The 13174-nt window shown below is 31.5% G+C and overlaps 1 protein-coding gene across 2 annotated transcripts; it reads left to right on the top strand.

Moving 5' to 3' along the window:
* Positions 1 to 200: 200 nt before the first annotated feature.
* CCDC151 (Coiled-coil domain containing protein 151) lies at positions 201 to 12472 on the top strand. 2 transcript variants are annotated; one of them, XM_066296679.1, is made up of 11 exons: positions 201 to 280; positions 563 to 713; positions 928 to 1054; positions 1118 to 1219; positions 7073 to 7261; positions 7929 to 8063; positions 8136 to 8304; positions 8356 to 8533; positions 8585 to 8864; positions 8919 to 9030; positions 12264 to 12472. In XM_066296679.1, the coding sequence occupies exons 1-11, from the start codon at positions 202 to 204 to the stop codon at positions 12380 to 12382; spliced, it is 1641 nt and encodes a 546-aa protein (XP_066152776.1). In that variant the 5' UTR covers position 201; the 3' UTR covers positions 12383 to 12472. The 2 variants fall into 2 exon arrangements, with proteins under 2 accessions (XP_066152776.1, XP_066152777.1); XM_066296680.1 differs by lacking the exon at positions 7073 to 7261.
* The last annotated feature ends 702 nt before the right edge of the window (positions 12473 to 13174 follow it).

Here is a 13174-nt window from a genome sequence, read left to right as displayed (position 1 = left end):
AACTGAGATTTCAGCATTCCAATTTCGGCTAATAATAAAGAATTATAATGCTTAATTTCTAAGATATCGATATTGGTTACCATAGTTGAATTTGTTTCAAAAACAAGTTTGATCAATATTAACTTAATATGTAATGCTGTATCATCAAACGTAATAAAGAAAGTGTATTTTTTAACATTCTTCCTCATCTGAAACTAAAATATGAACGAAGAAGATGCTTTGAAGTTAAATAAACTTAACAAGAAAATATTGGAAATAAAACGGAAAATTCAACTGTCAGGTTAGTGAACCCTGAAAACAATCATTACCATCGTGCCAGTTAGGCAAAATAGAAATAAGGCAATTTTTGCCTATCATTTGGGCAATTGAGGTATTTATTTTTTTCAATAAGTATTAAAAATAATAGGAAAGAAAATTCGACTGATCCAATGAAGAATTTATTATGAGACTATATTTGTTCTTTATTGCCTCACAATAATAATTAATTATTATAGACTTCATCAAAATTTTACTGTATTAATATGCTTGAAAAAAATTTCTGCTAAGAGAAAAGGTTTTTCAGAGGGACAAAGAAGAGCTCTTTTTGAAGACTGCGAGGCAGAACGAAAGTCTAATGTGGATGAAATACTCTTTCTGAAAAAAGAAGTATCTAAGTTAGTTGTAGTTCTTCACGAAAGTGTTAGCCATGTGGCTAAAAACCGATTGCAAAACAGGTACGGATAGGGAAATTTATCTTAAGACCAGTTTTCGAATAAATTGTTAAAGTAAGAAGCAAGTGGTTCCTGGCAATACAAAGAATACTGAAAGGATTTGGCAGAATCTCTATATCATTAAGCTAGGATTAGTTTATCGTATAGTCCACTGTTGGCCTTTTAAGTCATTTTAAACTAGGTATACCTCAAAACACTAATAATCGACATATTGTAGTCGATTAGAAGAGATACTCGGACCTCTGTCAGACAAAGTAACTTGCAACGAGGCAAAAGAAATACTAGATCTACAAATTATTGACCTATGCAAGAAATTGGATTTGCTTAGGTATAAAATTCGCAAGGTGAAGCAAATACTTGTTTAAGGCCACATTGTATGAAATTATTTCATCACTTTGTTTTACCAGAGGCGGAATTATATAGTACAATTGGGAGAAGAGTACGAGAAATTAGTCAGCAAACAGGAGAAAAAAGAATTGGAGTTGAAAGTAGACAAACCAGTTAGCAAAGTAAGAAAAACTTAATATAACTCTTATAGAGGTAAATTTTCATTCACCAATATGTCGTGAAATTTAAAGAAGTCTTGCTCACAGAGAATATTAATTAATTGTAGTTTCAGTTCTTTTATACATTAAATTTTTATATGTCTTTTGTCTAAAAAATCCGTGATAAGGGCATTAACGTTTATTGAATTAGGCGAATTAGGGGCCTTACGATTAAAGGTCTTTGGCAAGAATGCATTTGAACTTCTTGATAATATAGGTAGGTAATAGAATATTAACAAACGTATACAAATGAGTTTTCGGAATCGGAAATTATTTTACAGCGGTGATTTCTATACAAAAAATAATAATATCATCGAGATACTCAGAGGTGAGTATTATGAGTGGGCAATATGACATAAGTGAGAATATTCGTAATTTCAATACTATTTTTGAACTTTTCAAAATTAAAACAAATTTAGATCCATGTTTTTCCACATTAATGTATTTTTGTAATTCTCAAAGCTGATAAAAATTTCGAGGCGGAAAATGTGAAAGTAACTTAACCCAAATGTGAATTTTTCTAAACTTAAAATGAGCCATGGCTTTTTTTAAATACAAAAGCCAAAGGCAGCTAAAATTTTCAACATTATGTGAAACTTTAAAATTTATTTTCATTGAATTAAATCATAATGAAAATTTTCATCTATAATAAATGCCAAAAATGCTGATTTGAAAAACTAATTTAATTATCGTGATCGTAATTCAACTTTACTGCAATTAGGTACAGTGGGATCCCTTTGAGACAAAACGCCCATCTTTGTCCAAGCATCTCGGATTTTTATCAAAAATAGTAAATAGCCATCTTGTTTATTGATATTTGTAAAATTTCAATTTTTGCAATTTAACACCCTCTGTATATTAATATTTTATATAATGGGCTTCTTCATGATGATTTAAATATACAACGCTACGAGTTATTACCTCTAGTAGGTTTTTTTTAGATGAAATATTTGCGTTTCATGGGAATAGTGTGTAGAACGAACAAACGACCTTGTTTGTAAATATTGCACATCCTTATGAAACACAAATAATTGGTTTGAGTAAAATGCTTGGATTAAATTTATGGAACTTGGTATTTTTGAAATTAGCACCAAGGCGGCCACCTAATAAAAAAATAATAATATATAGATTAATTGATCAATTGCAAAAATTGAACATTTAAATCGTATTATCTTTTTTGCGTTTCAAGTAAACTAAATCACCTTTATAAAGGCATTTTAAAATCTACGAGTATCATAGCATAAAACACCTATTTTCGATATTTAAAATATTGTATGCTTCCAGATGGAGTTGCTAAGAGGAGAAAGTTTCTTATTTTTCATTTTACCGAAAAAATGTATTCACAATGAAAGCTTTTACTTGTTCTTTAAATGGTTCAATCAGTTCACACCGTTTCAATTTTACTTGTTGTTACATATTGTTCCTTTTTGTAATATAGAGGAAAATAAAAAAATAGGCAAATTTAGATGGAAATTTTTGTAAGTCCTCTTCTGGTTTTCATGGTGACCATAATCGAGACTTATTTAGTGAGTTTTTATTATAACGATTTGACAAAAAAGAGGAACTGCAAATAAAAATTTATACACAAACGAAATACTGTCCAATTATACCATGGTAGAAAATTGAACACCATACGTTCATTTTAGCGGAATATTGTTGATTACGAGCGACTCGGAAATAGGAATTGTGATGGTTTCAGTACCTTGCATGCTGAGAAGAAATAGTACCATTGATGGAGAATATGACTTCATCAGAGAATATAATGTCTCGATAAAATTATTGGTTATTTGTGATTTGAGCGCTTGTCCACGAGCAGAAATTCAAACGTTTCGCTTGATTTCTCGACTCTAAAGTATAATTGAAGATTAGTGTGAAGGAATGAAGTTTCAATGTTTTTTGCATATGCGTTTTACTTATTCTTAATTAAAGCTAATTGAAATTCGACGTAAAGAAAATTTTTGGATATTTTCAACCGAATCCATTACACTAAGAGTCGCACAGTTATTTTCATTTCCAAATTGCTTTGTTTTCTTTACATCTAATATGGAGCCAGTAGTTCAGAATTTCTTGATCAATTTTTGTGCACCATATTTTAGAATCTAAATATATAGAAAGTTTTGAATAAATTCCTGAAAAACTCCACTAATTGCTTTATTATATTTGCTATATTATACAGACCGTTTTAGAGTTAACTATTCATACGGTATAAGGGGCTAGAGTACTTCACTATGATTCAAATTCACTTATATATCGTACATAATAACTATGAAGTCATTAAGTAAAAAAAAGGAAAAGGCTCTGCATTTCGAGAATAAATCGAGATTTACATACAATATATCGGTGAATTTGAACCGTAGTGAAGTATTCTAATCCCTAATACCATATGTACAATTAACTCTAAAACACTCGGTATCTTCAGGTAAATTCATTGTTCTTGCGACAACATTATCATTTAAGTCTTGTTTACAATTGCCATGAAAACGAGAATCAATTTTTGAAACTTAGATAAAAATTTCTGTTATAATTAGGGATGGACCTATTTTTCGATATCTCGGTAACGACAAGGAAAATTGAAAATGTGAAAACTGATTTTACCGGTTGAAAAGAAGCAAAAACTTTCATGAAAAATATAATTTTTTCGGAAAATGAAAAGTAAGAAGCTTTCTCTTTTTGCTAAACCCATCCGGAGACGTACTATACTGTCTACAATATGAATTGCCTCAGCAGGCAATTTGCCTGGGGGTGTATTCTGTTTTGATTAAAATGTAAGTTTATTCCAAATCACTGCTAATTGGCTTAATAATTGAAGAAAATATGTATTAGAATTTCTATTTTGAAAATAAATGGAATTAAAATACACTGAAAGTCAAATATAACGATGGCGAGAGAACTGAGTAAAAAGGGTCGTTATATTCGGTCGTCGTTACATCAAGACTTGTTTTTTAATAATTAAAGATATATGAAAAAATACAAAAAATTATTTAGAAAATTAATACTATTACAGGTAAATAATAAAATGTAAATAATTTAATATAACTTTCAATATATTTATATTTACGTATATGTGGTAAACACATTATTTATTTAAATATTCTGTAATTTTCGTGTTCTTTTTGCAACAAAATTTAAAATAAATCAAATCAATTTTCTTGTCTACGAAACTGATTTCATCACATTCAGAAACCTTTTGTTGCTAGTATAACTGTTGAGCACAAAACTGTTCAAGATTATAGAGCTTCTACAATTGATAGCGGCTTAAAACCTTCATCTTGGATTTTTTGAATGGTGAAAACTTCGTTTGCAATTTGTTTATCAGATAAAGCATCGTTTGTTTCCAAATTAAATTCAACATTTACGAAATCAGTCCATAATTCATCTGAAAATGTAATGTTTTCTTTTATCATAGCAAAAGGCACATAATCTTTTTGTTCAAAATCATTATTTATCTGTCTTGCCACCTCAGCTAAAGAAAGATCGTCCTCTTCCTCAAAGGCGTTAGCTGCTGGTTTTAGCTTTAAACCTACAGGTCTAAAACAATTCGTGCTTGTTTGGAGTTATGCTCAGTTCCATGCTTTGGAAGTAATAGATATTATATCCAAAAGATAAATAGCACTCTCTTTGTTTTGCTGATTGTTTTCAATAATATTCATTAGCTAGATCTTTCTAAAATGAACTTTCATTGATCTTATGATATCCTGGTTAACCCGCTGCAGAAGTGATGTGATATCTATACAGGGTGTTCGAATACTTTGTGTACAACGCGCTACTGGATATAGTGCAACTCATAATAAGTCGATTTAACTAAACTTGCCTTAGTGCGAAAGTTGAAAATAACAGAGTTACAGGGTGTCAAAGTTGAAAAAAGAAATCCGATTTTCTTTAATATCTTTCGACTTCTTCGAGCTAATTTCACGAATTTTTGTATCCGGAGGTTTTTTGGGATGAGACATTCAAATTTTTAAACGATTTTGTTGTATCTTCTAGAGAGTGCTATAAGCAACCATTACGACACTTTTTGGTCAATATATTGATATTCTTTAAATTTGATGTTTTTGGGTGCGCTGCACAATTGTCTACCAAGAGTAAAATTATTTTTTTTATTTCTGTGTCGCAATGTGGCAAATTTTTTTTCAACAGGTCTGAAGTCATCCGGACTTTCTTATTAGACATGTAGAACACATGTAACCACTTAATAGTCTTGAAACAACGTTTTTTTTTTATTTTCCAATAACAATCAACATACGTTTTTCTGATCCTACCATATCGGCAGCAACAAAAAGAGTATCTCTTTGCTTGCAAATTTTTCCGCCTATGCACTTCTCTCCTTTAAATTTCAGTGTTTTGCTCGGAGTCATCTTGTAGAAAAAACCTCATTCATCTGCGTTAAAAAAAAGCTCTCTCGAGCCAATTCTATGTCATTGCAACTGGTACACTAACAGCTTTACCAGTAATTGGTCCATACGCGATGTTCTACCTTTGCTAGGAGCGTTGAGTTCAACTTTCTAAGCATTTATATCTCGGAGCTTTACTCATTATTTTGGCAAATTGTTACCCTTTTGCCTGTAGTGTTGGGCCATTGATTGCTGACCCTTTACTTCTTTTCCTTTTTAAACTACCAAATAACGTCTTATCAATATTCCTATGATTGGATAACTAAAATTCTTTCTTTGGCAACAAAGTTTCATTAAACGCATTGTTTATATTGGCTCAGTTCTTCCAAATTGTAGAAACAGTGGAATGCGGTAAGTGCAACTCATTTGCAACGGTATTGTTGCTTTCCCCTGCTTCCAGTCTGGAATTTATTACACTTTTCCCCTGAATAGACGAAACTTTTCTTTTTCTTGAAGTTAGTTTTTAAAACACATCAAAATAATTTTAACGCAAACAAGTTAAATACATAAATACAATGAACACAGCCTCTAATTTATATAGATCTCGTTCACAATTCAGCACTTTTCTCGATAATTCCTGTCCTCTCTAAACTCTTCAGTAAAAAATTTATTTCTTAGTACCATTTACCGACAAAAAATATAAATGGAAATATCGATACATAAAAAACTCAGATTCTATGACTTAAATCAACAAACCCTTTTGTTGTATTTTCAATTATTTAGTGTCGGCAAATGGCTCAAAGAAATTGATTTTTTGTGTATTTATGGTAATTGCAAAATAAATAGTATAATAATTGCAAATTAAAATCGACACTTCTAGCATTCAATTAGAACTTCCGCAAAAAGAGACTGAAACTTATAAAAAAAAGCGATGTTTTAGCAGCTTTATATACAAATCGCAGAAAAACCACAGCCATACATAGGCGTGTCAAATATGTATATTAAAAAGAAATTTTCTGGGATTTATCTATTAAGTCTGTAAAAGCAGTGTTTTTTAAAATATGTTTGTCACTCTTTGAGTCACTTTTCAAAAAATGCCGACAGTGTTGACTTTATGCTACAATTATTATATTATACCTGGTTAGCAAACAATTAAAAATGTTTTTTTTTGCGGACGTTAAAAGCGACTTTTTCACCATAGGATAAGTGCAAATCCAACCGAGCGTTCGAAATTTCACCGCTCTGTATAACTTGTTATAACCAACGTCGGTATTCACGACTTTCACTTTAGTTCAATTACTTAAAAGACATGAAAAACATCTTTCAGTTATATATTAAATTAGCACAGTTACTCCAGTCAGCTCTGAGCACCAATAAGGATAGGAAAGATGCCACTTTTGTTTAACTTATTTCATATTTAAACCGTGGTTAAAAGCCATTTTTTTGAGGGTTTTGCCTAAATTATCAATAAAAGTCTTTTCTTAAGTCATCTCAGGAACTCCAAAATAATATTCACGCAGTTGAAGTACAAATTAGGGAAGCAGTTCACATTAAAAACAAATACAGCGATATCCGAAGATCATTGAAAAATGATTCTGCAAAATTCGAAAGCAGAATTAAATCTCTGGAAGAGGAACTGCAGCAGCAAAGCACGGATGTCAACAATCTTCAAAAGGTAATACGTGTAGAGGGTGTTTCAACATTTCAATTTTTTCCTAAGGAGTGGTTAATCTCATACTAGAGTAATCACCCCTTAATAATCTCATAGAAAATTGATGAAAGCTAAGAAAAAGTTAACAGTTTCTCTATAAATACTGTCATCATTAATAGATCATCATTAAATATCATTCCATCATCATTCGTTTAACAATTATTAATTTATATATGTATTAAAACCATTTATTTGTACACATACAGGGTAGGCCAAAAATGTAAATTATATTTTTTAAAAGGATATTCTTAAAAATGTTGTCTGCTTGTAGTCTGCGGGTGGTTTTGGGGAAATTTTTAGAATAATGGAATATAAAAATTTAGAATTTTCAATAGTATAGGGGGCTAAATTATGCGAGCTATTTGGATTGACAAAAGAAATTTGAATTTTCATATTTTAGCACAATTTTTAATTTTTCAAAAGTCAATAAAATGTTCTTTTATCAATTAAAAAAAATGATTTCGTTCCATATCATTAAATATCTTTCAAAACTGAAATATCAAAATGCATAAAACATTTTTGCAATTCAAATACTTTACAAATCACAGTTCTTAAATTAATTCCAGTCCAGTCAAACACAATCCAAATATAAATTTTTGGATCTGTTCTTAAATAAATAGTAATTTTGCAGATCTTGGAGGAAGCCATGAGGCGTAAGGGGAGAGCAAGAGGAAACCTCTTGAAGGAAGAAAAGCTGGCGTCATCTGGGGCGAATGAAAGGGAATTGGCGGCCACTGAAGGCCGCCGTCTTGTTAATGAACGAAAGGTATTTATTTACTCATTTAGCCTAAACCATTTTGCTTTAATCTGAATTAATGGCAAATCAACGCGTGCCCAGAGCGAACTTGAGAAATTAGAAAGACGTTTGTTTATAACTGGTAAACTCTCTGTGAGGCAAGAACCAGAAGGTGTAGAAGCAGATGTTGAGGACGATAGTGCATCGGTAACACCGCCACATCCTGTAGAAAACAAAGCTCAAGAGCTTGAGTTCTTGAAAAGGGCCACTGGTATGCATTTTTATTGAATTTGCTTGGAGATACTTCAATAACAAATTTAAGGAGGAACGACTACCCAAGAAGTTCTCGAGCGCTTTCAGGGCCAAAAGGAGACAGAGAAGCGGTTGAACGAATTGAGGGATCAATTGGAAACTGAGAAAAAGAGCATTGAGAACAATATGGAAACGTTGAGATTTAAACTCGAGGGGTATAAATACTCAGAGTCTAGAGAAGCTGAAAAGTGAGTATTTTTCTAAATTATAATATGTATTAAAACATTCTCATATTAAAGGAAATCCGGTGAAATGGATAGACTCCAGTCTGAAATATTAGTGCAAAAATCAAAGTCTGAATCATACAAAAAAGAAAAAAGTTCTATCGAGAATGCCTTAGCTAGTGTACTAAGTAGTTTACATAGCTTAAGGCTTTTAGCGAATCCCAAAGCATCAACAGAACATAGCGACGAAACTATGTGGAAACTTATTGTAGAAGACATTAAGGTGGTAGTTGAGAAATATGAAAGGTGTAGAATAATTGAGAAGACAGAAGAAGAGGACGAAGGGCAAGAAACAGTAAGTGGTATGCTTTTTTTTGTTTTTGATATTAAATATTTTGATATTTTATAGGCAGAAGTTACAGTTATAGACGAGAGTTTGCCCACACCTTACAATGGCCTCATTAGACGAGCCCCTCAACCTCAAACCATGACATCGCCAGGTCATCAAATAACTGCAGCAGGTGAGATCACCATCATCAGTTTTAATCGTTTAGATTTTAATGTATTTGTTGAAGAATCTTTACGGGATATTAAGCAGTTAAGGAATCTGAAGGAATGTTGACTCCCTAACCAAATTTTAAATATCGTAAAAATATTTATGATTTAATAGAAAAATAAAATGTTTTAGAAGGAAATCCTACTTAATGCAATATTAAAACAAAGTTTAAAAGAAATATTGGAATCTCAAGAATAAATGATAGGATGACATTACCTCATATATTGGCGGTAATTCCGGTTTACCGTATGCTCATCGGGATAAAGTATATAAGACTGGGAGGAACTTGACAGTTGAAATTATTCCAACACTGATATCCGGTATTTCCTCATTGCATATTTCATAAAATGCTGCCATATTATTCAAATTATATTTAAATTCCTAGACAACAAGTTTTAAAGAAATAAAGTTGTAGCAAGTTTTTTATTTTTCTTTCTTACTGGTTTAACTTCTCTGATTTTATCTAAATAGAAACATTAAGTAGCAACAAATACACTCGTTTACCATATCAGTATTTAATAATTAACTAATACTTAGCTTGCTAACTGAAATAGGTAGCGCAGGACCAATAGTAGTAATGTAGTTACACAGATGTTGCCAAGGCAATTCACGTGTTTAATATAACGAAAAATATTTCACGATACAGTCGACATTAATTCCATTCCAACAGGGAGAAAAAGTGATTCGAAATATTCAGAAAAAATAAAAAAATATCCGTTGTGGATGTCTTGATCATGTGTGTGACTGTTTCTGACGATTCGAAAACGGTTATTGCTTGAATGTACAATTGGACGTTCAAGCTTCCTCAAAGATCAGCAAAATCACTATTTATTAAGAACAGATTTAAAAATCTATGCTTGGATTATGTTTGAGTGGATTGGAACTCATTTAAGAGCTATGATCTGCAAATTATTTGAACTACAAAAATGTTTTTTGCACTTTAATATCTTTGTTTCGAAAGATGCATGATGGTATGAAATAAAATAATTTTTGAATATAAAAAAAAAATTTATTCATTTTTGAAAACCTCAAAACTGTGCTAAGTTAGGAAAATACAAACCACTGCCCTTGATCCCAAATAGCTGGAGAAGTTTAGTCCCCTACACTATTGAAACTGGGAAATTTTTATACATCATTATACAGAGTGTTCTTAAAGTTGAATCATTTATTTTAAGAGCTGATAGGACTCGTAAAGACAAGTTGGTTTACCAAAAATTGTTTATATAAAAGTTACAGCATAAAAGAGTTAAATAATATTAGATTGTGAGCTCTAAGTCGCAATAAAAATTAAAAATTATGCCATGCTCATATGCTCTGTTCTACAAACTGTTCAAAATTATCATCATTGTTAATGCAAAGTCTTGCTCGGCGTGCCCGTGAGTGCCTACATGCATCAAAAATAAAATCCCGATATCCATGAATTACACAACAAGCATTTTCAATGCTCTGTTATAGTTCTTCCACATTATTTACTTCTCCATCGTGATAAACTAACTGTTTTAAATAGCCCTATTGAAAAAAATCGCACGGCGTTAGATCTGGGGAACGTGCAGGCCAAGATATGGGTTCATTCCGTTCTATCTATCTATTAAGAAACTAATTATTTAAGTGTTCGCGAACTTCTCGTATGTGGTGGAGCTCCATCATGTTGAAACAACATATTCTCTTTCACATTTAAACGAACATCTTCTGATAAGTCTGGTAGATTGTTTTGAAGAAAGCCTAAATAATGTTCCTCTGTCAGCCGATTAAAATTAGAATTTATTTAGCACTGGTCAAATCGAATCTTTCACTGAAAATCGCAGAACAAAAAAAAAGGCACACCCAGTATCAGTAGTAAACAACCAATTGTTCACTACCAAAATGTTTTTACAACGCAACAGTCAAAAACGACAAAAATAAGATTTGCGTTAAAGCTTTTAAATTTCAATTTTTTTAAATAATTGTTAATTATTGTTTTATTCTGCAACTTTTATATAAACAATTTTTGGTAAACTGACTTCTCTTTACGAGAGATGACTCAACTTTGAGAACACCCTGTATATATATGTCAGATCATCATTAGGGAGATTTTCCATGATGATATAAAGTATTTGTTTTCTTTTAATAGCAAAAATAGAAAGGGCAAAACCAACGAATTCGCTACCACACGAGCGCTTCTCGTCCCTTCCAAATCTTATCTGCCTGACCCTTCTTGGTTTCGACTTTTTCCCGATCTCGCAAGTGCTTCAAACCTGAAGGAAAAGGTACCTACTAGTCCCTGTTTACCAAAAAAAGTTCGCACACAAGACCTCTTGATTGCACCTTTGGTGGTACCGACCTCATTCGACAGTGCTTTATCTTAAGATGGCCCTGTCAGCTCTTACTGTTACACTTTATAACTTAAGGATTAATAAATCTCTGACATATACATAATTATACGCGTTTTGATTAAACAAAAGTTCATTTCTTAACCATTTGTTTAAATAATCATTCTTTCATGTCTGTCACAATAAACTTTACGGACCCATGAGTGGAAGGTGAACGGACCCGCGGTACCAGAAATAAATAGCAATAAAAAGCCAAAATTTTAACATACATACTTATTGAAACTGCATCTGGTTATTACAAATCTAGAGATTTTTACTGGTGCTCTTTGCTCTTTTTCCTCTTTTTCATTGGGGTATACAACCAATAGTGCACACTCCGATAAAAAAATATAAAAAACAAAACCAAAGAAATGATCATGATTTTATTGAATTTCTTGACATCCGCATTTCCGCTAGTTGCAAACAAAAATTTATTTTTCCTTTTATTTTGTTAATATTCCTTAAAATACTTAGAACTACAATTTCTTATTTTAATAGAGAAAAAATAGTTACTTTTCTGCAACATTCATCAAACGAATATTGCACAAAATGTAGGTATTTTGCAGAGTGATGCAATGTGAGTATAAAGCAATATCACGACTCAAACGATGTTGTGGGCAGTCCGGGAAGAGATCGAAAGAGAGCTACAGCATTAATTGTCCGGAGAGACGTAACAATATCCATAAACACTTAAAATCAAAATTGAAGTACATGCAAAAATTTTGATCACGTGTGTATATTATATATAAAATGTCAATTTTCAGCAATTTATAGTTTCACACTGAATTATTTTGAAAAAAAGATGTGTAATCATACAGCAATTACCCATATTTGTAATGGTGTTTTTTAGGTTCAGATGAAGAGGAAGAAGTTCCCTCCAGGAGCTTTTTAAAGCGGCAAGCTCAATTAGTCATCGATGCCAAATCTAGAAGAAGAAATTTGAGAATTCAGCTGCCTAAAAGGAATTAAACACTTTACTCACAATGTAAAACGGTTACGATTTTTTATATCTCTTTTGTACTATTCCTTTGCTTTGCTATACGTCTATTTGGTATTGTATTGAGGAAAAGAGAATTTTGATTTCGTCAAATATACTTAGATACTGAACGTACAAAGTATAATTTATTTTTTTTTCGATATTAGACCAACGATTGCACTTACTTTCGATTTGATACAATGCGGATATGATGAACGTAACATCAGCTATGTGAAGGAGAGTAGAAATATTTAATCAACGCTGGACAGCTTATTAAGATGCAAATTATCAAAGTGATACCACGAAAAGAAAATGAGTTAAAATGTCATGATTTTTGATAAACACAGGGTGTTCTAAAAAAAATTGTGTTCCTTGAATCTTTTTTCTGTTCTTTGTTAAAAAAGAAGATAAAACACACAACTAAGGAGGGTTACATCATTCGGTGAAAAAATTCTTCTTTAAACGATATACTTCGTTTGAAATATAATTTAATTTGTAAAATGATTATTCTTTTACGTCGGTTTTGTAGTAATCAAACAAAAACCAAATAACTTGCCTTTAACCATTTTTATTGATATTTTATTTATTTTATTGTAAGAAATGTTGAAAGTGACTCCATTGACTTCCACACACATGTACACCTGATCCTCAAAACATCGTCGCACATGATCTAACATTTGTGATGTTCTTGATCTGCATTTTTCGACGGTTAGGGCATGTAACTCCTCTAGGGAATCAGATTGTGTGTCATGGATTCTGGTCTTCTAATGTCCTCACAAGGAAAA

This window comes from Euwallacea fornicatus, chromosome 26, assembly GCF_040115645.1.
Source record: "Euwallacea fornicatus isolate EFF26 chromosome 26, ASM4011564v1, whole genome shotgun sequence".
Lineage (NCBI taxonomy): Eukaryota > Metazoa > Arthropoda > Insecta > Coleoptera > Curculionidae > Euwallacea > Euwallacea fornicatus.
Note: the sequence above shows the minus strand (reverse complement) of the source record. Positions and strands in the feature narration are given on the sequence as shown.

Excerpts from the sequence above, each read along its gene's own strand:
- CCDC151 (XM_066296679.1), top strand. The coding sequence starts at position 202 with ATGAACGAAGAAGATGCTTTGAAGTTAAATAAACTTAACAAGAAAATA. Across the intron at positions 7,262-7,928 it reads ATGTCAACAATCTTCAAAAG|ATCTTGGAGGAAGCCATGAG; the intron begins GTAATACGTGTA and ends GTAATTTTGCAG. Across the intron at positions 8,865-8,918 it reads AGGACGAAGGGCAAGAAACA|GCAGAAGTTACAGTTATAGA; the intron begins GTAAGTGGTATG and ends GATATTTTATAG.